At 36.1% G+C, this 27,393-nt stretch overlaps 1 protein-coding gene across 7 annotated transcripts in view; it reads right to left on the reverse strand.

The window, feature by feature from the left end:
* Positions 1-27,393, reverse strand: part of LOC138715019 (thrombospondin type-1 domain-containing protein 7B-like) — a 776,776-nt gene that overhangs the window by 93,908 nt on the left and 655,475 nt on the right. For 6 of the 7 annotated variants that reach the window (XM_069847417.1, XM_069847411.1, XM_069847415.1 and 3 more), the window contains 11 exons: positions 24,237-24,435; positions 21,884-22,022; positions 20,635-20,765; positions 17,775-17,972; positions 17,300-17,403; positions 14,427-14,635; positions 13,366-13,561; positions 9,970-10,137; positions 7,930-8,044; positions 4,981-5,096; positions 3,522-3,749 (listed from right to left, as the gene is read on the reverse strand). In XM_069847417.1, coding sequence (XP_069703518.1) covers positions 3,522-3,749; positions 4,981-5,096; positions 7,930-8,044; positions 9,970-10,137; positions 13,366-13,561; positions 14,427-14,635; positions 17,300-17,403; positions 17,775-17,972; positions 20,635-20,765; positions 21,884-22,022; positions 24,237-24,435 — 1,803 coding nt within the window. The remainder of the gene's footprint in view (positions 1-3,521; positions 3,750-4,980; positions 5,097-7,929; positions 8,045-9,969; positions 10,138-13,365; positions 13,562-14,426; positions 14,636-17,299; positions 17,404-17,774; positions 17,973-20,634; positions 20,766-21,883; positions 22,023-24,236; positions 24,436-27,393) is intronic. The other variant, XM_069847416.1, reaches the window with a different exon arrangement.

A 27,393-nucleotide genomic window follows, 5' to 3' on the forward strand; every position in this document is an offset into this window, starting at 1 on the left:
AGGCTATCTGACTTATGTGACTGACGTAGCAGCAGTGTTGCCATTGCTTTTATCCAAATCCCGTACATTCCTAAAAGGAAAAATATCTGTACTAATCATCATCATCATCATCATCATCATCATCATCATCATCATCATCAGCAGCAGCAGCAGCAGCAGCAGCCTGACAACCCTGTGGAATTCCAGATCTTCAAAAGCTTTATTCATTCTTCCCAGTCTCCTTCATTTCCCGTACTCAATAATTTCAACATTCTGGTCCACTTTAATTTTTAGTCATTATTCAATTGTATCTGATGTCAAGCTCAGTACATTCTGTCAGTTACATTATTTCAACCATGTTTCGCTGATCTTGTAATTCATATAGTTAAAATTTATGTTTTCTCCTGCACTGCTAATTTTCTTCTCTCGTTTATTACGCCTTATATGTAGAACAGCGAAGCCCAACCTCATCTCTTAAGAGCTAATGACGTCACATCATCGCTTTACCCCGCCTCCTTCGTTTAGAGGAATGACAGTACATGAACCACTTCCCCTTCGATCACTCACTCAGTAACGGCTGATTGCAATCAATTTTTACCATAAATGTCGCTCTGTTAGAAAAACATGTAACAGTTATGAAGAAACTACTTGGTGTTCATTTCAAAGTGTGTCATGACGTCACTGTTGTGAGTCAGCGATTTGAAGCGAGTTTCAGCTTTTATGTCAGAGAAGTTGCCTATTAATTAAGGCGTTCAATCTGAACTTGAGAACGTGCATGGTATAACTTGAAAGTCGTGGCAACAGATGGCTGTCTGTAAAGTCTGTGTGCTATCATAACCTCTTTCGAACTGTGTTTTGCGCGGGCAAGTCGTACGCAAGGTATTCGGCAACATTCCACACTACAAATCAAATGCTCCGTGTTCGTGTTGACCGTCGAAGTTAATGTCAACAAATATGTAAGTAATCGTCTTAACCCTCTCCCCATATCCCGACAGTAAGAAAAAAACTCACCTCAGGAAGTATTTCCAAACAGTTCACATTCCTGCCACTACAGGAGTTACGTACGTATCGGTAAGTACTCTTCAGAATGAACGCCGCACTTGCTAGGCAACTTCTCTGGCACATAGGTAATACTCCTCTGCGGAAGTGTAGGAAGATTGAATTCTCTAGGCCAGGTATGCTCAAAATTGTAAAAGCTCCGATTACACGGATGATGCTGCACTGCATAACACACACAGTGTACGAAATGGGCTCCGCAACTACATCGCAGCACCGCCTGTGGCATCGCTCTCATACTCTCACAAATATGGATAATAAACTGAATTTGAAAAAGGAAAGAATATACACTGTAATATTCAGTTATTACATTGTGTATTATATTTAATATAGTTATGATATTATTATATCATAGATAAAGTTATTTTCATATTCTACCATACATTGCGGTCTATTCAACATGTGGATTCTTTCCTGCAAGTAATCGGAAATCTACTTCCAACGAATTTACTGCAATGCGCAGCTGACTCGAAAGATGCTCATCTGTTAATCGGGATTTATGTTTGGATTTAGCAACTTCCATTCTCTAAAATAATTCTTCGCACACGTATGTCGAGGCAAAGGTAGCTAACATAGTGGTAAAGAATAAGCTCATCTTGGGATGTTTCGTTTTGTTAATTTTTTAATATTTCTATGCTTGTCAAATCATAGGTATTCTGTGCATTTAGTTCTGAATTCTACGTTACTTTGTAAATCAATTAACTCGTCCTGGAACTGCACTCTTACGGATTGTACTAAATTAACTATGAAAGGATTAACAAAAAGACTAATATCACTTTCCATACGTCTAAAATCACTAAATCTATGTTCTGTGAATTCAAATTTGAGTTGTTCCAGTACAGAGATGTAATTAACTAGCCTATATTTTGTTCAGGCACCATACACCTCTTTACAAGTTCACCATCCGTGAAGGGTTTTAGTGCCTTAGCTAATTCCCAACACACTGCAGAACTTGCTCCTAAACATAGACTCTGAATTCTTCGACTCCCTTCAATGTTTGGCCTTTCATGAAGTGCTTTCAATTCTTGAAACTGTAGTGCCTCTGAAAAATTATTTTATCATAACATGTATTTCTGTTGGAATAAAATCACCACAATAATAACAATAACAACAACAATAATAAAATAATAATAATTTATTAGACCTAACAATAGTAATATCAATACTACTACTACTACTACTACTTACTACTACTACTACTACTACTACTACTACTACTACTACTACTACTACTACTACCACCACTACTACTACCACTAATAATAATAATAATAGTAATAATAATAATAATAATAGTAACAATAATAATAATAACGTTTGTATACGAATACATATTACAGAAAACAGCTTCCCTGTCACTTCGGCATGTTCTGGATGGCAGAGCGGCGTATAATATCGTTTTATGTTGCTCAGTAATATTCCTGACAGTACCCCACAACATAGTAAACACTTTACCGAACGCAAAACAATTAATAGTCTTTCTCCCACACTGTACGAAATGATTGTTTGCTTACAGAAGGTTTTGACTCTGTCATTGTCCCGTACTGTTCGTACGTTACTAAGTACTTGAACTGCCTTCCGCAGTCATCCGTCGAGCTTCGAACGAGGAACAGCACGCTCTACATTCGAAGGTTGTGATTACAGAACGTAATCGGGAGTCAGAGAATGAGCATACCTGCTCTAGGCTCATCGACTAGCCACATGACGGCATGCAGCGAGCCATGACACACTATTACTGAACACGCAGTATATGACACTTTCGAGTCCAAATTTCGGGACTTGAAAATAATAAAGGCGAAAATTAGTCTTTTTAATAGCCCGTTTAATTTTGCTTGCAAAGATGCTCCGCATGATCTGCAGATGGAACTAGTTACTTTGCATAATTCTACAGCCATTAAATATTCTCAGAAAGAAGGTTGGGACTTGTTTAAATCTTTGCCCAGTGAAACATTTCCCAGATTGCGAATGTTTTCTCCAAATTTAATGACAATCTTTAGTTTTGCATTTATATCTCCGAACAGATATTTCGAAAATGAATCAAATAAAAGCCACTATCGTAATAGAGTAGGGTACGATCATTTGGTCTACCTTTGAAGACTCTGTTGTTCATCTTTTGTTGCAAACATAGATGAACTGGTTAGAAGTAAACAGTGTCAGAGAAGTCACTATCGGAAAAGGTGTTCAAGAAACTTATTTAATTTTCTTTCACCAGAAAAAAATAACTGTAAAATTAACTGAAGCCTCCACTGTAACAAAGCGACATTAGAGACATTTGTGACGTCATGAGTACATGAATGCGTAACAGCTACGCAAAGAGTTGCTGGAGGTAAATCCTCCATCCACTCTTTCGCGTAAGGTTGGGCATCGGTAGTCTAGAAAGAGATATTCAGCTACAGACATGAAGTAATGCCATCTCATTTGGATTGTTTTTAACTTCTACTGTTATTTTCCGTCCATCAAAGATAAACGTAGTTAAGTAAGTTCACCTCTTGTGCGGTATCCCATGCCACATTCAACAGTAGCTGGTAGTTGACAGTCTGACCAGGGACCCTCGCCCCACAGGTAATGTCGACAGCGTGCTCCAGAGAGTGGACATGGGCGAAGCTCCTCGAGCACAGGGCAACGTGCGCCCCCACCTGAGGGCCACTTCAGTACCACGCGATGTCGGGACTGAGTGGGGGCCACTTCACCCTCACGGACCTCACTGCTGGCATCTGCACAGAAAGGATTAGTTCATCGCCCCTTCTCAACAGTTGGAAACCTCTCATACAAACTGAATGCAGAAGATAGCAAATATGCAATCCATCTCCTACAGTTAAAGTCATGTTTATTTAATAACAGTGAAAAAAAAACAATCGAAGTCACAATTCTCACAAGAGTGACATATATTTCAGTACATTATGCAAATGTTAGGGAGTTTCTTATCAAAACTGGTGAAGGAGAGTTATCACCATGGATACAGTCATCCTTTCCTACGTTTTCATTAGGAACAGTAATAAATTTTGCAGTAATATACTGAATTAGAAGATGACATCACTCATAAGATAATTGTGACTTTGATTGTTTTTCCCCTGTACTCTTCAGATGGTAAGAGGAAAAAACTTTTCTCCAGAAAAATCTTGCCTTCGTTTCTATATGCACGAGAAAGAGGGAAGAAATAAACATTTTGCATAACATTCGGAGAACCTTCATGCATATGAAATGTGTAACAAAATTTACAACGTTAAAAAGATATCGTACAGTTAAATTAAGTTTCAAATATTTAACCTTCAACAGTGGATAACATTAAACACGACATGCAATTATGCAGACTAAATATGAAATAATCCTGCAGATTGGAAGGGACGATAGAGTACACTTGAATTAATAGAAAACCTATAGCATAGTTTGTGATTAAATGCACGGTTAATCAGAAAATTTAGTTGCAAACGTCAGCAGTCTGGCAACATTGCAGCTAACGAACTCCTCGTTTTCCTTGTAATACTGATGAAAATATTGTTTAGAATAGCTACCTAATATGAAAATTCTCCGGCAGACTGCTCAAATGAATAGCGGGAGCATTTCAACAAAATATTTGAAAACTTGGCATGGCAGGGGTGCGAAAAGAAATTCCGAACTTGTCAGTTCAGTTCTGGTCATAAATAAAGATTTACCGCCAATTTAAGAAAGCGGAGGTCGTTGAACGTTTATTTAGCCAGTTTCTTTGTGAGATACTATTAAGTAATAAAGTGAAATTTAGTTTTAATTGACATGAAATATCATTTATATCAATTCAGTGACCAACAATGTGGTGTCATATGAATCAGTTATAAGTGAAAATCTTGTCTCAAAGTGATTTCCGATGAAGTAAAATATTTACAAAGTAAAGCTATGAGGACAGACATTTCTCTTTTCTAAATTACTTCCCGCCTGGTTCTAAAGTCAACAGCCGCCACTGGAACTCACCTGGAACGCACTGTTGTGGACAGGAAGACCATTCAGACCATGGTGAAACCTGGCAGTCTATGGGACAGGTCTGCCAACATTCACGGCTTGAAACTGGTCGCTGTAAAGGTTGACAACTGAAAGAAATTCACGTAGTGCAGTCAAAAAGGGGGGGGGGGGAAATTGTAAAATAATAATTCAACAACGCATTATGAAATTAAGATAAATTCAGCTATTTTCACAATGCTTCCACAACAGAGAACGTTGTGTGTGGGTGAGTGAGAATGTGAGTGATAAAGAGAGTGTGTGTGTGTGATAGTGTGAGTGAGTGATAGGGAGAGTGTGAGTGTGTGATAGTGTGCGTGGGTGATAGGATGAGTATGAGTGTGTGATAGTGTGCGTGGGTGATAGGATGAGTATGAGTGCGTGATAGTGTGCGTGGGTGATAGGATGAGTATTAGTGTGTGATAGTGTGAGTGAGCGATAGGGAGAGTGTGAGTGCGTGATAGTGTGCGTGGGTGATAGGATGAGTATGAGTGTGTGATAGTGTGCGTGGGTGATAGGGAGAGTATGAGTGTGTGATAGTGTGAGTGAGTGAGTGACAAAGAACGTGAGTGAGTGAGTGAGTGTGAGTGAGTGATTGAGTGAGAGTGTGAGTGATAAGGAGAGAGTGAGTGATAAAGAGTGAGTGAGGGTGTGAGTGATAAATAGAGTGTGAGTGAGTTATAAAGATCGTGTGAGTGAGCGACAGAGAGTATGAGTGTGTGATAGTGTGAGTGAGTGATAAAGTGAGTGTGTGTGATAGTGTGAGTGGTAGAGAGAGTGTAAGTGTGTGATAGTGTGAATGAGTGAAAGTGTGAATGGAAAAAAGAGAGTGTGAGCGAGGAGTGAGTGATGGAGTGTGAGTGTGTGATAGTTTGAGTGAGTGATAAAGAGAGTGTGAGTAAGTGAGAGTGTAAGTGGTAAAGAGAGAATGTGACCGAGCGAGTGAGTGATAGAGTGTGAGTGAGCGACAGAGAGTGTGAGTGTATGATAATGTGAGTGCGTGATAAAGTGAGTGTGAGTGTGTGATAGTGTGAGTGGTAGGGAGAGTGTAAGTGTGTGATATTGTGAGTGAGTGATAAAGAGAGAGTGAGTGAGAGTGTGAATGGTAAAGAGAGTGTGAGCGAGGAGTGAGTGATAGAGTGTGAGTGTGTGATAGTATGAGTGAGTGATAAAGAGAGTGTGAGTGAGAGTGTAAGTGGTAAAGAGATAATGTGAGCGAGCGAGTGAGTGATAGAGTGTGAATGTGTGATAGTAGTAGTAGTAGTAGTATTTATTTATTTAACCTGGTAGAGATAAGGCCGTCAGGCCTTCTCTGCCCCTCTACCAGGAGATTCCAACAACAATATCAACAATAAAATTACAATTAGTATTAAATTTACAATTACAATTACAAATAATATTACAGTTAGTATTAAATTTACAATTACAATAAAATCAAAGTACGAAAAGATTACCTGAATAATTAAAGCTAGATAATTTATCATAGAGAAACAAAGAATATGTTATATTTACTGAATTACAAATTAAATGTAGAATAACAAAATTGTATAGTGATGAAATTACTGAATATTGAAATATTTTGTGATAGATTAAAGAAAATATTTACAAGTAATCAATTACTGACCAAGTGCCTAGTAAGTTTTCGTTTGAATTCAATTTCATTTCGACAGTCCCTTATGCTAGCAGGTAGCGAATTCCAGAGTCTTGGCAGGGCTATTGTGAAAGAAGATGAGTATGAGGAGGTGCGATGGGATGGTATTGTTAGTATTGTTTCATGACGAGAGCGTGTGTTCAGATTATGGTGGGAAGAAAGGTAAGTGAAGCGAGACGACAGGTAAGAAGGAATAGAAGAGTTCAAGATTTCGAAGAGAAAGAGAAGTGAATGTAAATTTCTTTTCTTATCTAGTTTAAGCCAACCTATTGCTTCCAGGGATGGGGTAATATGATCATATTTACGAACATTGCTTACAAAACGTACACACAAATTATGAGCACGTTGAAGTTTCATTTTGTTGTCGCTGGAGAAGTCAGTCAGTAAAATGTCCGCATAGTCGAAATAGGGAAATGCAAGTGTCTGCACAAGGGACTTTGTGATAGTGTGAGTGAGTGGTAAAGAGAGTGAGAGTGTGGGTGGTAAAGAGAGAGTATGAGCGAGAGAGTGAGTGATAGAGTGTGAGTGAATGATTGATAGAGAGAGTGTGAGTGTGTGATAGTGTATGTGAATATATGATAGTGTGAGTGACAGAGAGAGTGTGAGTGAGTGATAGGGACAGTGTATGTGAAACAGTGTGGGTGAGTGATAGAGAGAGAGAGACAGAGAGAGTGTGTATGTGTGTGTGAGTGATAGGGAGAGTGTGAGTGAGTGATAGAGAGTGTGCGAGTGTGTGATAATGTGAGTATTGATTGATAAGGAAAGTGTGAGTGTGTGATAGTGTAAGTGATAGAGAGAGAGAGTGAGTGAGTGATAGGGAGAGTGTGAGTTATAGAGAGTGTGAGTAAGTGTTAGAGAGAGTGTGAGTGGGTGATATAGAGAGTATGAGTGAATGAGTGACTGATAGAGTGTGAGTGAGCGAGTGTGAGGGACAGAGAGAGACAGAGGTAGAGAGACAGGTAGAGCGAGTAACAGGAGAGTGAAAGGAAGGGAGAGAGAGGAAAGAGAGAGGGGAAAGGAAGAGATGAGGAAGGAAGTGAGATTGGAATGTAGTGGAGGATGGAAGGAGGGAGATGTGGGAGTGGAGGAGACGGGGAGGGAGACGGAGAGGGAGTGGGAGAAAGAGGAGGAGTGGGAGGGAGGGAGGGAGGGAGGGAGGGAGAGAAAGATAGGAAGTGAGCGAGTGTGTGTGTGTGTGTGTGTGTGTGTGTGTGTGTGTGTGCACACGTTTGTATAGGATTTCCAGTGGGAGCTACATTAGGAATAGCACTCACTTGGAATCTGGCACTCGTTTAGCATGGGCCTCCATGCACCACACGTCCCTCTCCTGAACTCCTGCTCCACAATTGCCAGTGTCCCCAGTGCTGCTGTTAGCGTAGTCGTCTAGCTCTGTAAGCAGAACATTGAAACTTCATAGTGACGATGTCCAGAGGAAATGTGCTGATGGTTGGCCGTAACGGAAAGATGTTGAATTGAAGTGCTGGAAGAAATAACAGTAGATACTCTGAGAAATCTCTATAAAATATTTGTTCGAGGAAAGTAGCATAAGATCTACAGAGTATCGAATTCTATATTTTTCATGATAACTTATTTCTTAACTGACTGAGAAAAACCTGAAATGAGTTGTGAGTATTCTAAGGCAAAATACAGCTACGTAGTTTATATCATTATGGAATGTTCATATTTCGTCACATTTAGTTTTAATGTATGTATAACGTATAAAATATTTGCTTTTAGTTCCATGCCAATTGAAATGATGAATTAGTGGGGTTTATTTAATCTGACCAGAAATACAGATAGGAATGGCATTAACAGAAAAACAGAAATTAACAGAATAGTGGTAATTGTATTACAGAATTTTTGAACAATTTCCTCCTTCAACTGTTTATCAGTGGCGGCTGGTGCTGCAGCACATTGGTGATTTTGTTCAAAAATAATTTATTTTGTAATAATTGATAATGATTATTTTTGCAGATTTGGTGACGAAATCAATACACATATGAGACTATTTCTTGCATAAGTGCCAGTAGGTGTGTGAGTGCACTGATTGATTCCTTTTATTTCGGTGTAGGCCTAATTTGTTAATTCGCGATATTTGTGGGGATTATTGAGTAGGAATATTATATACATATACATATACATATCCTACATCTACATCTGTATTAAGTATTAAATTACATAATTCTGATTGTTGTCTTATACAGTATAAATGTCCGATTATTAAATAGTCCTCTGAAGTTATGTATTTAGGCATAATTTTCGATAATCATTTAAAATGGAACCAACACATTAATTACCTTTGTAATAAATTACGTAAAATAGTATATTATTTTGTTTTATTGAGGAATTACTTGTCAATAAGTTCATTACGCACAAAATATTTAACTTTATTTCAATCGGTAATTATGTATGGAATTATAGGATGGGGTAGCTCATTTAAATCCAATTTTAATCCACTTTATTTATTACAGAAGAAAATAATTAAAATATGTCTTCATAAACCTATTGATTTTCCATCTCAAAATTTGTTTTTAGACTTTAATGTACTTAATGTAAGACAAATTTATTATATTGTATTAATAAAATTCATAATAAAAATCGAAATAATTTTGAATTGTATTCTCATAGTTATGAAACAAAAGGTATGAATTCTTTAAGATTGTTTGAACCAAAATGCAACGCTGTTACAGTATTTAATCATAGTAGTAATTTAGGCACAAGAATATATAAAAAATTTATATTTAAATATCCTAATCTTGTCAATTGTAATAGTTCTAGTATTAAATTTAAAAAGTTATGTATGGATTTTATAAAAATTGAAAAATTGTAAATTTAAATTTATATACTATAATTGCATAGTAGACATAAGACAAATTGTATTGTATACTTATTAATTTCAATTCAGGAATCCGCCCCTGAGCACGAGTTCTCCTCTTTCAGGCGCGAGATAAAGTTTTTTCTGTATATATTATATGTTATGTAATAATTATTAGCAAAATAATAAATAAATTGTATATATATATATATAAGGAATGGTGACACGGGAGAAGAGTTCGGGGCAAAATATATCAGCTGATAGACAACATTAACGTATATGTATCATATGGGGAGATTAAGAGGAAAGCAGGAAATAGGAAATACTGGAAAATGCAGGGCTTTCAGTTGAAGGTCTGCCCTTGGGCAGAACACTGTGAGGTAGTAAAAGCCAGACTTGTACTATGGTGATGAAACGTTCAATATTCCTGATGAGAAACTGTTACTCCCAAAAAAACGTTTCTGGATAAAGTCAGTCATACTGAATGCGAGCATCGTACCTGGGTCAAGAGTTGGCTGCGCAGTCACTGTGAGATTGAACCTTTCAGAGGGTGGCAGGGGATGGCAAGGTTGCCAGGGCAGAGCCAACCAGCTGTAACCATGACAACTGTGTTGATTGCAAGGCTCCATCTGCAGCATCTCATCTGGATCTGGGCAACCGTGGCCTCCTAGAAGATTGTAACGCAAATGTATGGTTAACATATTCTTTACAAATGTAACACAGCAAAACTGACTCTAAGCTTCAGTTAAGAGATGTAGAAGGAAAATTCGACATCTAAAATAATTTTCATTCTCAGGAAATGAGTGCGTTTTTATTTTAATATTGTAGAAGAATATCATTAATAGATAAGGAAACTACTGTCCATCCAATTGGTTATGTAGCAGTGTCCTCGAAACTGGGGATGTCATGTTACAGTTACTTACTTAATGGGGCTCTTTTCTTTAAATTATTTTAAATAGTTGTATAATATTACTCAGACTTCCAATTGCATACAGCAAATATTTTCAGGAAAGTCTAACAGCCCAGCCACTAGTCTTTACAGCTGGTCCAGCAGAAACGGGTGGAGGAAACCGGGATGCAACATAACCACTCGGACAAACAGTAGCTTAATATAGCATTAAATATCTTTTACATAATTGCTCAAATTCGAGTATTTTTGTCGCATCTAGTTTTCCTTTCATACATATTAAAGAACCTCTGATTGAAGTTCTGGCTGATATGTACATCTATTATCAGGCAATACATTCACTTGACGATATTCTCCCCAGATAGCATGCGTAAATGTAAGGAAAATTGAACCGTGTAGATGTACCTTTAGGACTTTCTTTTGTAAAACAAAAAATTTTTTAGCTTAAGATGGGTTAGCCATATGTAAAATTATGTCATTTTAAGGGTACCGGTATTTTTATTGCCAACAAAAGTTAAAGATGCTCATGCATAACAGACAGAGCTCAAGTTAGGAGTAATAATATATTCTATGTGTGCTATCCAGTTCAATTAATTATCTAATTCTAAACGAATATACTTTGTGGTTATATATTCTTCAAAGTCAGTTCCATTTAATCTACTATTGTAGGAGAAAAGAGAATTATTATATGAACTAAATTTCATTGCCGGGCACATTAATTTAATCAATATTAAATGCTAGTTTATTTGCACTAAACCATTCATTACTTGATTATTATCACTGTATTACAAGTGTAAATGGATTAAGTCTCACCCTACCCTATATAGTAATTTGTCGGAAATGTTGGTCACCAATTTTCTCGTTGTGTTGTAATCACATGGGTTGCTCAGCAACGGGACATAACTTTGCTATTCGTTGTCTAACTGCGATGAATTCCCATTTGGTTATTGACAAAGTCTTTAGTACTGTTTTCTCATTTTATGAAGAAATGTGAGTTATTGAGATTTTACACCACATTCCTCAATTATAAATACGGTACTGTAATAATCAGACGGGGGATTTTCGGTCACGATAATGAACGTTAGGTGTACGTCATTGAACTCATTGCTACTCTTCCTCCGTAAGCCAAGGGACGTGACGTCTTGTCGCTCTGTAAGGTTCGAAAATGCGCTGTCTCGTAAAAATTCGTATAAAGTGAATTCTTCAGTGCTTGGGAAAAGTGACATAAGTCAGTTTCCACAAACCTTTTTGATAATTTATTGACAACTTACACTGGTTTATGTCGATTTGATTTTTTTCTGTATGAATTATTGTAATGGGGGAAATACTTATGTATTCTTTTCCAAGCGAGCAGATGTTCCGTAAGTTGTCAATCAATTATCAAGAAAGGGTTGTGGAAACTGACTATGTCACTTTTCCCGAGCACTGCAGAATTTAGAGGAGATTTCCTTTTGTCAATTTCAGTTTTAGAGCGATTATATTTTTCAGCAAGGCTATATAGCCTAATTTACATAGATTCTATATTTTCACATAGAGAGAGAGAGAGAGAGAAAATTTGGAAAAATCGTCTGCCCTTCAATGAGGGTGGACCACAAGGCAATAATACAATAATGAATTTACAAAGTTGAAGATCAAGGTTAAAATTAATACAGTGTTAACAGTGAAAGAAGAATTAATTTAGCTTAACATATAAAATAATTTATTATTTGGAGAGAATCTCTAAGAATTTCAATTAGAATTTCTTGAATTTCATAGAAATTAATTTTTAGACTTTCAAGGTCATCACCGGTGAATTTTGGTAGGGTACCTCTTACTCTAAACAAGAGGCCTCTCACAAGCCATTGATTAATTGGAATTTTATATTTTTCTGACAGGAATGGCAGACAGGGTTCGTAGATAGCGTGTTTCTCAAAATTTACTTACTCCGCCTGCGAGGCGTTTCTTTCGAAGCGAATGGCGGGATCTAAAACCAATGCTATATTTTCATTCCTTTTAAGTGTAACGATGTTAGCTCTCCGATTGGAATCTTCTACGGAAAGACAATGAACTTCCTTATGCACTTCCCATCCACGTTGTTGTAGGATTTGAGCTATAGGTGCTCTAACTCGATGTGGCGATTGTTTCGCAGCAGTTCGGTGCTTCGGCAGAACCCCAGTACATGTCCAAGGGTTTCCGTCTCGTAGCAGCCGATTTGCTGAAAGTTCGACCCGGCACCGACCTTACTGCTGTCAGGTTGCAAGACATCTTCAGTGCGTTTATGTATGCCGATAAAGACATGGTAATTTTGTAGACATCCAGGAATTAGCATTAGGGCAGTCTGCATATAATGATACTCCCTTTCCCTTATGCGGTAAGAGACACAAAGACTGGAAAGATCGAGTTCGCAATATCTCTAGCAGCTTTCTTCCGTTAATTTTATATGGAAGAGTGTCTTTGTGAATATTTAATTTGTGAAGTGACATCTTGAAGAGGTAGGAGACGACTGACTCTAAAGTTTAATAACTAATAATAATTATTATAAGCGGTATTGCACAATAAGCGTAAGGCTGTAGTGTAAGCCTTCTGGTTCCTCCTCCGTACAAGAGAAAAAAAACAGTATTGTATTTAAAATGAAATTAAGGGAGATTTTATTATATCAGTTTTAGCATAAATACAATTTTGGATCCCAGAAACGATATGGATTTAACATGGATTCTTCAAAAGCCATGTAATAAATCTGACTTTTTGGTTTAATTTGAATTAAAACTAATTTACCAGAAACTAGCTACACAATTTTATTATTAGCACCATTGCATCTTAAAAACCTAATAAAGATTATGTCCACACCGATCACGGTTATTAATCAACCTGAAATTAACATCAAAGAGATTTCCTTTTGTGAGCTGTAATACTGACACGATTTCATACTCCAGCAACTGCGTATAGTTAACATAGATGGTGACAAAGTTATGTACAAAGACTGACGTTATTAGTAATTCACAAACATACTGGGTCCAGGGGGCGCCACCACAGTGCGGTTGCGGTGACGCATGGCTATCTGGCGGGGCGAGGTGCAGCTGTGACTGCAGGGGCTCCACTCTGACCAGGGCGACAGCACGCAGTCATAGGGACAGGGCAGCAGGCAGGGTTCCTCTGTGTCTGGCTTCACTTGATGTCGCTCGCACACCGAGTCCTCCACGACGCCCTGCGTTGTGATTATGACCTCAGCAACATGTTGCAATCTGTTTTTACTTTCTTATCATACCATGTATAAGAAAAGCTTTGTGATACGCAAACATACATTGTCAGCATCCTTGAAGCTCGAAAAGTGATTTTTTAGCATGTCAGGTATCTATGTAAGTGATTTTTCCAAAACGGTTGAACAAATATTGTTCACATTAAGTATCTACAAGTTAATTCAATCGGAAATGGGAATTTTTACTAGAAGAAAAGGTTTGTTTAAAAATTATAAACTATAACTGTAATTATAATTGTAATTGTATTCTTAATATTGTAGTTGTAATCCCCTGGTAGAGGGGAAGAGAAGGCCTAATGACCTTATCTCGACCAGGTTAAATAAATAAATAAATAAATAAATAAATAAATAAATAAATAAATAAATAAATAAATAAATAAATAAATAAATAAATAAATAAATAAATAAATAAATGAATGAATAAATAAATAAATAAATAAATAAATAAATAAATAAATAAATAAATAAATAAATAAATAAGTAAATAAATAAATAAATAAATAAGTAAATAAATAAATAAATAAATAAATAAATAAATAAATAAATAAATAAATAAATAAATAAATAAAATAAATAAATAAAGGAAAACGACTGTTTCACGAAAAAGTCAAGTTGTGTGTTCAAAATCTGTAAAAAAATATCAGATGTCTAGCTTCAACAGTCCCTGAGAAAAAGTTCCTTAAGAAAGATAGAGTTTAACATTGTCAATATAGCAATTCCGTGTTCCCTTAATGAGAATGAAGAGCAGGAGAAATGAGAGAGGGATAAAATAATGTTGATAGTTTCGAGAAGAGAGCTTGACTACGAATCTCACCCCATAGATGGACCGGCAGGTGACCTCCCTTGTGCGCCGTCCCTCACCGCACTTCTTGTTCCCAGGGGCTAGCTCGCAGGAGCCCCAGTGACCCTCGAACCAGCTGTGGCAAGTGGGTTGCTGACAGGGCTGAACTTCTCTCACACTGGGGCACGCAAGCCCTTGTGTGCTCGCCATCACCTGGATCTCCCGTCTCCGCTCGCGGTACCCTGTACAAAACAGTGTGTCAGTTGGCTCGCAAAGTCACCAAATATTGAAGACTTTCTTTGTAACATGCAGAAAAATCACAATGCTAAAAATTAGATTTTTTAAAATAACGGGTAAAGTAAATGTATTTTAGCTAATGCTATGCAATATTTGAGCATTAAGTAAATGATAATCTCACAAAGAGGATGATCCAACAACTTAATATTTACCTATATTGCTTATAAAGTAACTCTTAGAACAATATAAAGTAATTATATGAACATAGTTTAAGGTAAACCAATGCATGTAGTATTACTCCACAGCAATGGAGCATGCAGACTGTAAAAAAAAAAAAAAAAAAAAAACGGTACCGCTATTTCTATAAGCTTATTGTCCTCGAAATCAAAATCTCTTGTCCTATCGATACCCGATACATTTTTATATTTTGAAGAGAAAAGATGAACCCACAGCACCTTATTCATCGTACGTAAATTATTACACTGACCCCCAAATAGACACGTTCTCACACAAACCAGTCCTGCCGGTTTTACTTCCATGATTTGATTTTGAACCATTTCAGTTCATTCGTATACAGTGAAGACATAACAACCTAATTATTGCAAATCCAGAATCTAGATCAGGGATACAGACCTGACGAGAGAGGGGTGGAAAACATTGGGAAAGCGTTGGTTCCCCGTCCACAGTCCACCGGCGTTGAATGACGTATCTGTGTCCCGTATGCAATCACATAAGACAGACACCGAATACAGAACCCCTCCCCTACAAAGTCAATGACGCGGGGGTGAAAGAGGAGGTGAGTGACGTGTTCGATGAGTGACGCAACGCCACAATTGTCGCCCAGTTCTCCAAGCCTGATCTAGAAAATGCAATAAATACTAGTATCTGAAATAAAGAGTTAGCAAAATACCCTTTACACACTTTAGGCCTACCTGTTTGTCTCTGTAGCTGTCTTTCAAAAACACATACACACGGAAAGAAATATTATGGAAAGAATACTTCGAAGTAGTTCACCGCTTTGAAGTAGAGGTCAGCATATCTGACTGCGAAACTAGCGGATCCGGGGTCGAATTCTGGTTGGGATAAGTTGCCCCGTTGAGATTTTATTCCGAAGTCGATCCTCAACATATCAAGAGCAAATGCTGAGTAACTTTCGGCGCCGGACCCTGGGTTCATTTCGCTGGCATTATCATCTTCATTTTCATTTATCCTGCCTATTTCAATACTCATAATATGTCATCCTATCTTACGTTACTGACAGAATCCGATTTAATGGGTGCCTCCACCTCAGAACTGGATTCTTAATCATAATCACCAAAAAGTAGGCAGAGGCGCTAATGACTAGCTGCATGCCAATATGTCGGCTTTAGTGAGAAAAAAATCTTTCAGATATTTAGGCCATGCTAAAAATGCAGTTTTTTTCCCTGAAAACTGAATATCGATTATTTTCATATAGTAGTAAAAGTGATAAAGTATTTCTGTGTGTGTGTGTGTGTGTAGGTTATATATATTATATCTATGCGTGACTCTTTTCCTTACTATGCTATGGCATCATATAAAACAAACAGAAAAGGCGGAACATAAAATAAGCAATTTAAAATATGAAAATTACTTTGTGTAAATTTTGTAAATTAACATCTGGATTGAAATTCATCCTAAATTCGCGGTTCACATTTCACTTTCGAAGCTTATTAGTAGGTAGAAACCTGCGATTTTCATTTCATTTTTTTTCAATCTCGATATTATTATTATTATTATTATTATTATTATTATTATTATTATTATTATTATTATTATTATTATTATTATTACTACTACTATTATTATTAACTTATATATATATTTTTCGGTGGTAACCTGATAATATTTATTACTTACTTACTTACAAATGGCTTTTAAGGAACCCGAAGGTTCATTGCCGCCCTCACATAAGCCCGTCATCGGTCCCTATCCTGTGCAAGATTAATCCAGTCTCTATCATCACACCCCACCTCCCTCAAATCCATTTTAATATTATCCTCCCATCTACGTCTCGGCCTCCCCAAAGGTCTTTTTCCCTCCGGTCTCCCAACTAACACTCTATATGCATTTCTGGATTCGCCCGTGCGTGCTACATGTCCTGCCCATCTCAAAAGTCTGGATTGATAATATTTATTTATTTTATCTAGTAGAGATAAGGCCATCAGGCCTTGTCTTCCCCTCTACCAGGGAATTACAACTACAATGTTAAGAATGCATTTACACTCATGATTACAATTAATATTAAATTTACGAATACAATAAAAATCAAAGTACTAAAAGATTAACTGATTAATGAAGGCTAGACAGGCTGCTTATTCATATACATAGTCCTTCCTCCTTCCATACCTAGCGCTTGATGCCCGCACACGACGTCAAAGTCAGAAAAATGCGCTTGCTTTGACATCACTGGCCTATAAGCTCTACTTAGAAGCATGAATTTTACGAGTATCTAAACGTTAATTTGCATATTAAATTGCAGAATTATGCTTTCGTCATACCTAATGCTATAGAGAGACTGTAACCTATATATCACTCTGACCCCTAAACCCCCATCATATCTCCGCCATGTTCTTTACATGCATAGGTTTAAGTTCACCTCGATTGCAAACCTAAAGCTAGTTGTGAACATGGATGCACGTAGAATTTACCTTTAGGTTGCGGCTCTTTGAATAGCGGACACTCTAGGGGCATGCAGGGACCCCAGGGCTCCCATTGTCCAACCTCGCAATCCCGTGGACAGGCTACTTCACACCTGCATCAAGAAAACAAGAATCAGGCTCTACTTTGAATATTATTATCGGGAGATTCGAAATCTGAATACAGTACAAACTTGCAATTTGAAATAAACGAATTGTACTCCTGTCTTGCAGACAAATGTCTCTGCCGTATGAATTCGTTACAATGCAGATAGTTCTGACGAATTAATTGGAAAACAAAGAAAAATCATGAGGACAGAATAATAAACATAGGCTGCAAATTACTCGGACTTGAATAGTGTACGGGCTGTCAAGAAAAATCGTGAACTCTAGTTGTTCTATTATAAATTATTTTTTAATAATATATTCGTATCTTAACTGAATGGTTTTCCTTAATTATTATTATGCAAATGAAATTTATATTTACCTCTGAACAGTTGGTAATGATTCCAGAGACTCACAGAGTTCGTCGGAGACAGGTTGGTTGCCCTGACTGGCTTGAACACAGGTGACATCCCTCAACTGAACACCACCACCGCAACCGACCTCCACGAGGCGAGGGCCCAACGAGGGTTCGTCTGACGTCACCACACATGGACTCCACTTCGAAGCTAGCCAACGGTACCTGCACAGAGGCCAAAATAAATTTTAAATTGCGAAATATTGTAACGATCTACCGCCACCAACAGAAATAATAATAATAATAATAATAATAATAATAATAATAATAATAATAATAATAATAATAATAATAATAACAATAATGAAATTCAATGTGAATGTGTCTATTACTCTCCATAAGTAGTGTGAGCGAGTCTGGTGGTAGGTTTTCGCGGAGTACTCCCGTTTCCTCTACCGAAATTAGACCATTGCTCCATTAATAATCATAATCATCACATTGGTGAGCTGTATGGCATGGTAAAGTTGACGCTATCTTTGAAGGTATTTATTCTGTTAGTGGCGGAGATAGGAATTTCCCGCCCCATTGCTAATGACAAGACTGGGTAGAGTTAGATGAGAGGATAGGTTAGTGCCAAGTAGTCTCACTGTCATGATAAAGAGACAAATGCTTCGCGCAAAAGTGACTTAAATGAATGCCAGGCCCATTATTCCTCTGCTATAATATTTTTGCTTCCCAAATTTGCTTTCGTCGATTACAATGATATTTCCCGGATCGCATCATATTTGTACTTCATTTCTTTGTGACAACGTGTTATTATATCTTTGAAAGCGTGCGTTTTCTTTTAGTGCATTAGAATATCCGTCATTATACTTGCCAAGCCTTGTATGTAACTACTACGTCAATTCTTAAAGAGTATAGTTATGAATAATTCTTTTACAAGCGACATATCGCTTCTATTTTGTTTAACGGCCCAGTCAACAGTGGCAAGCGTAGTGGGCGCTGATGTTCTACATGCTTTGTCCAGTTTTTCTAAGATTTTCATCCTCCTGCAGAAGCCTTATTAAATACTTTTTTTAATCGTGAAATATTATCATTATTTTGATTTCTTCACACGATATAGACTACTGCGCATCCAAGCGGAGAGAAGTGGCATCTTATATACTGATTTGTGTATCTCTCTGTTACATCCAATTTCATTAATTAATTTAACTTTCTTGTTCAAGTTGTCCATTTGTTGGGGGAAGTTTTGTTGTAGGCCTACAGGAGGGAAATTAGAAAGAGATTATAACTATGGTTTTAATAAAGGAAATGTCCTCAACATCACAGTCCCTCTCTCACTCTAATTTCCAATTAAGTAAAATGGTTGTTAAGTTATGTAATTGTATGGAATGTTTTAATAGATTAATTTACATAAAAGCTCACAAGTTTGAAATACAGTTCTAAGACATTCATCAAGAGGTCCTGAGTTGACACATCTGCTTGCCAAGAAGAAAGCGCAAAGATTTGCATTTGATGAAACTAAAGAAATATACTGTATTTTTCCTTAACTTTTTACCAAAATATTGCACAGGATAACAGACAGGAATGAAGCTCGCTTCATATCTGTGAATATAGTTTATATAAAAGGAATATATTATGTATTGATTAGCTAAAGCAGCGTTTTTCAACTTTTTCCAACACGTTGTAAATAAAGTTATAATTTAAAATCCCGCGGCACACTCACATAATCTAAACCAGTGCTTCCAACTAAGTGGGATTTTTAATATGAAACATATTCTAAATTTGATATTTTTTAAGGTTGGTTCATAGTCACAATTGTGGCGGAAAAGATCGAAGTTGGGGTTTTGCTCGAAGTTCTCTCGCTTCCACATTATTCTATCAACAACTTTCCATTCCGTCATCATTCTATAGTATTCCACGAACGCTGGCTAGCGACGCGTGAAGGAGGCTGCTGGCTCTTCGAAATCTGGCTACCGCCCTGGCACTTTTTTCTGCAACTTTGGAGAGCCCTGCTCCTATATTCTTCTTTTAAAAATAATAATTGTCTTACTTTCCTTATATATTTTACAAGTATGGATTAGTAGCTTGTATATCAAGCAGCGGCATTACTAATAAGTAGGCTAATAATAATAATAATAATAATAATAATAATAATAATAATAATAATAATAATAAAATAATAATATAACAATAATAATGATAATAATAATAATAATAATAATAATAATAATAATAATAATAATAATAATAATAATAATACAGTATTTACCTGAGCACTTAAGCCGACATACAATACCCCATCCTCTTATTCGACCTTTATATGCGCGATAAGTTTATGTACAATTACAATACCCTGTCCTTTTCCTACAGCCTCTTTCTCAAACAACTTTCCTCAGTCGGCAGTAATTCTGGAAATTTTTGCTGGTGTACTGAATTGTAGGATTCTCGCGTGCTTACCAGCGAACTAAATAAATAAATAAATAAATACGTAAATAAATAAGTACATGAATAAATAAATAAAATAACTAAATAAATTAATAAAATAATTTAAATAAATAATCAGGGAAACAAATAAATGAAGGAGGATGAAAATAGATACATAATTAGAAAAATAAATGAATTAATGAATGAATAGGCCTAAGTAAAAAAATAAATATGGATGTGATATAATCCAAATAAATGAAAATTAAGCACCGATATAAACGTTAACTACGTATACTTATCTGTAACAGCTAAATAGGAATAAATAAATTGCCTACATAGAATACACTATGCGGCAAAGATAATAATAAATAACCGAATATAAATAATATAATATATGAAGTTAGTAACAAGCATAAAGTAAATAGGTGTAAAAGTACAGTATCGCTGTAAAGTTACTCACTTGTTTACGCATAGCTGAAGCTGGTCACGATCTGTTGTATGCCTGGTCTCCAACAGATGGGGACACGGTTGGCCGTCCCCTTCCTGCAGTCTCACTACTTCTCGTTTTCGCTCATGTATCTCTGGTCGAATCTAAATATAGAAACAATCATATTAAAAATCCTATATTATTTCAATTGCTTAGGTAATTTATTTTAAAGGTATAATTACTTTCTCCATGCATTGGCAATGACAGGAGAGGAAACATTGAGTACAATAATTGATCTGGAAGTTTAGACATTTATTTTGGTTAAATAGGCAAGCAAACAGACATTTAAAATTCAAGAAGGAAGAGTTAACAACGGTAAATGAAGAGGAATTGTAGTAGAGAGAATAGGGGCTGAATTAAATAGTAAATGAAATTGTCAGGAATAGATGGAATTAGAATAAGATAGGAGTAGTACGGTAGTGAGCGGTAGACAAATTATGAAATGTAGGAAGTAATAAGTGAAACGAATGGACTCGTAAGGACACAGTTGATGAACAAAGCAAGGAAAGACCTGTCTTAATGTATAGATGTTATATGCAGTGTTAGAACGGGACGGCTGCCCCGAATACAAGAATGTGAAGGGCCAGCAGGGCCGAATAAATCATATTTATTCAGGAAAATGTAAAATATGTAGCAAAGTGCGAAGGATATAATCAGCTATAATAAAATTCTTTAAGAAAAATTATGTGGAACGAGCTGAAGTATTTGAAATAAGAATTAATAAATAGTTACTGGTGAATGGAATGTCGATACACCGACCTGGCGTCTTGTGACATCTTTGGGAAATTGTGAGAAAAAAAAATAAAAAGAAATGTACTGTACAAAAATAATCTACATAAGAGATGGAAACATCAACCGAAAAAGAATCCTTTTCATTTATCAACAGGGAATAAAGTAAGTGATCCTACAAGACTTCTTAAATGAGCAAGACAAATAAGAGAAAGAAGAAGACAGTTCCGGTGTCGTCTTTCTTAATGTATGTGGATGAATGATATTTAAACTGTAAATATCAAGTGATATTTTACAGTTTGTTGTGTCGAATTACAGATACTGCGCTACTTACAACCGATAGCAAACTCTCTGCCTAACCGGAGTCTACGAGAGGCTCGGCATATTAATATCTAAGTACGTAAGATCACTTTATGAATAATTATCTTGATGTGGTTTGATACAATTAAGCCAGGAGTGGAAAGAGTACGTTTTGTACATATTATGCACTCACTTTTCCCGACGCAGCGACGCAGCCATCCTGAGTTCGAATCCAGGCCGACCATTGACTGACGACGCAATCTTGAGCCACCACACAGGGCCGCACGTCCGTTGGCATTTCGGTTCGACGCTCTTCTTCGTTCAGACACAGACTGCCAGCAAACAAGCATCCAAGAGATAATTAAAGTCCCTCTTTCTTGATGTCAATATTTACAGAATTATTAATAATTAGTATATCGAGAAGAGTTCGAGTTAGCATTAATTGATAACCCACATTCTGCAAATAATAAAATAAGTATTATTAGCTTTGCCATTGGGTATTTTACCCGGGAAACGAATTTATCTCCTAACAGGATAAGGGATGGCGAACTTATTCATATCCATGTTAATTAACCAATTAATTACAGCAGAAACAATGACTGCAACTAAGCGAAATTGACCATATGTTTCTAGGAACCAAATTTTTTGCTTGTTTTCAGGCCTCTATCAATGTCCCAGAGTTTTCCCACATGTTTTGATACACCCTGTATACATTTATCACGTGAGATTGAGCAATTTCGCGACATACATTCAATAACACCTTGAGACTTAAACTCACACTAGTTGGTTAGTTTTCTTATCTAAAATTTGCAATAGTTTCCATAATATTAAATTAAATAGTTTTTATTTTCTCAGAATGTGGGTTTTAAGGTTTATCCTTCACACCTCTCTTTCGTTTTGAAATACAGTCCCTACAATAATAATATGTGACTTTAAGTGGCTTGAAAATATGAGTATAAACAGAACTTTACTGCAGAACCTTTATAACGTAGGTCCTATTCAGAACTGACGAGCATCTACACAAAAAGAATCAACTAATGTGCCAATTAACTAACAGCTTGTGCGAGTTTATACTACTTAAGGACAGGTAGTCGTTAACATGGTCAAAAATTAAGATTATTCTGACCTAAATTTCACTAATTCTCAATAGATGACAGTATTATTGGGACAGGTAAAAAGTTTTGGAGAAAATGGTGATGTAGATAATGTGTAAAATTATCCTCATTGACATTATCAGCGGTTTCCCGCTAAACCTAGAGCATTTTACAATCATTCGAGAATATGAGATTTTGAATTTTATAATGTCGTTATATTTATGTACTATTGGCGACACTGACTGTTATCTTCGCCATCTAGTAACAGACGTAATAACTAAAGAAACCACACTTACACGAAAGAATTATCGAACATTATCAATTAATAGGAGTCATGTATCTCTGAACGCCAGTGTACTACGATGATCATTAGTTCAGGTATTTAAGGAATGTGGGACAAAACGATAAAATTATTAGGTTATAGTAATAGTAAATACAAATCTGCAGTGCCTGGGAAAAGTGACATAAGTCAGTTTCCACAAAACATTTTTGATAATTTATTGATAACTTACGGAACATCTGCTCGCTTGGAAAAAGAGACATAAGTATTACTCCCATTAAAATAATTCATACAGAAAAAAATCAAATCGACATAAACCAGTGGAAGCTGTCAATAAATTATCAAAAAAGGTTTGTGGAAACTGACTTATGTCACTTTTCCGAGGCACTGCAGAATTATAGTATAACATACAACTGTAATAATTTGTTACTATTGCAATTTATATACTAAAGCAATCTCTCTCTCTCTCTCTCTCTCTCTCTCTCTCTCTCTCTCTCTCATGGTGAAATGATGAATATATTCGTTTCACAAATTCAGCAATTAGCTAAATTTATACTACGTCTTCATGGAGTATTCAAATCGATTTGAATATGTTTACCGTATTGAATATGGCTCTCCCAAGCCCTGCTTTCATGCAGTTTTCGATATGTATTGAAAACGATGTGTAGACGAAAGCTGAAGTTTCGAAAGTAGTTACGTTGGTTAACCTGTCATCGACATGGCTTTTAGGAAAACACAAAATATTGTATATTAATACAATACGCCTTTTCAACGCTCTTGGTAAAACAGCTGGCATCAAACAAATTGCGATCGTTCACCCGCTTAACGTATTGAGATCGTTTTGAATACGATACCCTTTTTCATGCAATTCAATCCGTATTGATTACGATCCGATCCCACTTTTTGAGCGTATCGACCTTGAGACTCAGGTTATTTTGAATCCCCGTTTTCATGAAAGTTTCAATATGGTAAACGTATTCAAATCTGAATATTCCTTGAAAGCGTAGTGCCGGTAATACATTACACCTATGCTTTTTATCCCATAACTTCTCTTGATAAAGCCCTGCTAATGGAAAGTATTCTATTCTGCTGAAGTTAGACATTGTCATGGAGACTGCGTAATTTTTCTGGAACTGAAATACTTGGAAGTGCAGCCAAGTTGAGTGACGCACCTGATATCCACGATGGCACCGCGGGAGTCTCTGCATGAAACTTCTCTCGTCTGGTAGCCGACCTGCGGCTGGAAGGTGAAGTAGTTCTCAGCACTCTCTGTAGATGTCCCACCAAGTACCGGAGAGACGGGAAACACGTTATTGTTGTTATTGTTGTTGGTTACACTGCTTCCCGGGATGTACAGAGCATCTCGCCCGCCTTTAAATTACAAAACAACATGGAGGGATGGTCGTTTTGGGTGGCCTATGAAGTGATGTTAAGTTGAGGGAAATTTCCTTTTTCACAGAAATTTTTCTATCGTGTCTAAATAAGAGTGCAAATGGAAAATATTGATCATTTTGCCTAAATTCAGAGAAAATTTTAATTTTCCACGAAATACATTATTAATTGTCTTTAAATAACACGCTCCTGAAAATTGAGTTATACTAAATATTACTGCACCTTCAGAAGTAGACTTTTGGGTATTCTAACTGTCCCTAATTTCAAGTGTAAGTAGGTGGGTCGACTATCCATAAAAATTCCATTTGGAATTCAAAAGTAGAACATTAATCTGTTAGTGAACGTGGTCATCTTAGCATCCTTATGTCGGCGATAATTCAATTCAATTCATTTGGCCATTAGACGTACAGTTTTAGGCTTCGTCAGAATAGGCCCTACAATGAAAAACATATAAATACATTTTTAAAAACACCGATAAAAGAAACAGTGAAATTTAAATAATACAATGAAAACATGAAATAATTTGAAACTTTAAATTAAAGAAAACTAACTAAATTGCAATTAAACTTATTTATTAAAATACAATTTCATACAAATTTGTGTTGAAAAACTCAGCACGATAATAAAAAGGATTATTTAATAACCAATTGTAAAATCTAGTTTTGAAGCTATTGATTGGTAATTTATAATATTGACTTGGGAGCTTATTATATAATTTCATCCCATAATTAAAAAGTTTATGTTGCTCTTGTGTAATATTAATTTGTCCACTATTTCTAATTTCATGATCATGTATATTGGCCACTAATGAGTAATTGTCGATATTTTGTCGAGTGTAAAGTACTAGATCATATATATATATATAATCATAAATTTGTGTGTGTATATATATATATATATATATATATATATATATATATACACACACAAATTTATGATTGTTAAAATCCGTGATTGTCTAAAAAGTGGCCGACAATGTTCCAGATAGTTTGATTTAAATAAAATTCTAATAGCTTTCTTTTGTAAAATCAAGACGCTTCCAATTTTGGTTCCATTTCCCCAGAAAATTAGGGCTATCGGATTATCGACTGAAAGAAAGAAAAGTAGGTACATCTTAAATAATGGATTCTGTGTTAGAGATCAGGTATGAACCTGAGGCTTTAGTTGCGCATGCCTGTAGGCAATGGGAACCAATCATCGAACGAGCTAACTAATCAACCTGTAAAAAAATCAGCAAACTAAAAAGGTGCGTAAGATGAGTTTTTAGGCTTTTACAGTAAATGTGTTCAGAAACTTACATCTTCAAAGAACCGGATCAGTTGTTGGAGTACCCATATATGGCGAGCCTAACAGACTAGGTGACTTGGTGACTTTCCAGATCGTAGCTATTTGCCCTGATGATGAAATCTGCATTTACTTCAGAAACGTTAGAAATATTAAATTCCGGGACACGTTAGAATACCGAAACGCGTGTTAACGTAAATTGAAAACGATAAGTCTTAGGATTGAAAATAAACACTTTATATATATATATATATATAATAGGCTGGAGTTTTAAGCCTTGGTTTTTCTGAACCGGCGCATGCGACGTGCGAGGCCCGTCTAGGACAAATCCGGATTACACGAGAGATAGTGAGTGGTTTCGATAACTGCGAGATGCGAGGTCTGCGTACTATCTCTCGTGTAGTCCGGATTTGTGCGAAGCAGGCCTCGCACCTCGCACGTTGCATGCGTCGGTTCAGAAAAACCAAGGCTTAAGAATACTCATACATATCGGGTTCAAGTCTTGAGTAGAGACTGGAGATGTGTCTTCCTCCGAAAACGTACATTCTATGTTCCATTTCTTTCGTCTTTCTGTCTTAGCCTCTATACTTATTAGGGCGACAGAGAGCCTCTATTTATATAAAAAAGAACCTAAAGCTTCGATATCCTTAGAAGACTGAAAATAGAATGAACGAAAGAGCGCAGTCCTCGAGAGGAAGACAGAATACTGCACGTGAGATGCTTAATGGGATATCAAAGAAATAGAAAAGCGCTGAGAGAAAGAGCATTTTGTTTTAAGGTGTGATGGAGGACGGTATTGAAACAAAAGAGTTAATATACTTGATATCTCTTTTAACAATTGAAGACCCTGGAAATAGTGATAACCAGGGAAAGGATTTATATGTAAATACATATTTACTTATAAAGCTAATATAATTTATATTTTGCATTATCTTTATGTTTCACAATGTGTAGGGTTGAAAAATCCTACTTTTATTTTCCATATTTTTCCATATTTTAGAGTTTAGTACATATTTTCGTTAATTTCCATATATTTTCCATATTTCATATAAAACAGTCCATATTATATTAGGTTTAACAATAAAACAAAACAAAATTCCATTAACTTTTAAAAATACATTTCAACAATAGAGATTTAAACACATGTTCAGTAATCCCTTTAACATCAGAGTTATTTGAAAATTAGCAGTCCTATCAACAATGGGAAAGTAAGTTACAAAACTGTATTAATTTAATTTAAAATTTTTAACAGACTTCAGTTGTGCAGCTCAACAGTTAAATGCCAGTCAGAGTACACATAGGTTCAGTTTTGTAAATCATACTATAAAGACGGTAAATATGCCAAAAGTACGTCATTCAGTCAATTTAAAATCAAAACTAACAAGTTACATTTCAGAATTTAAAGAAGATGGTTTATCAACTGACAATAAAATATTATTTTGTAATTTGTGTCAGTGTGCAGTATCATCTACACAAAAGTTTCTGGTGCAACAACACATTACAACTAGTAAACATCAGGCCAACAAACAACTAAATTCCAAGCAGAGACAATTGTTTTTAACACAACCAACAACATCGAATGTAAGATCTGAGTTTAACATCGACCTGTGCCGTTCTCTCATCTCTGCTGATATTCCTCTCTACAAACTAAAG

This window comes from Periplaneta americana, chromosome 15 (assembly GCF_040183065.1).
Source record: "Periplaneta americana isolate PAMFEO1 chromosome 15, P.americana_PAMFEO1_priV1, whole genome shotgun sequence".
Taxonomy (NCBI): Eukaryota; Metazoa; Arthropoda; class Insecta; order Blattodea; family Blattidae; genus Periplaneta; species Periplaneta americana.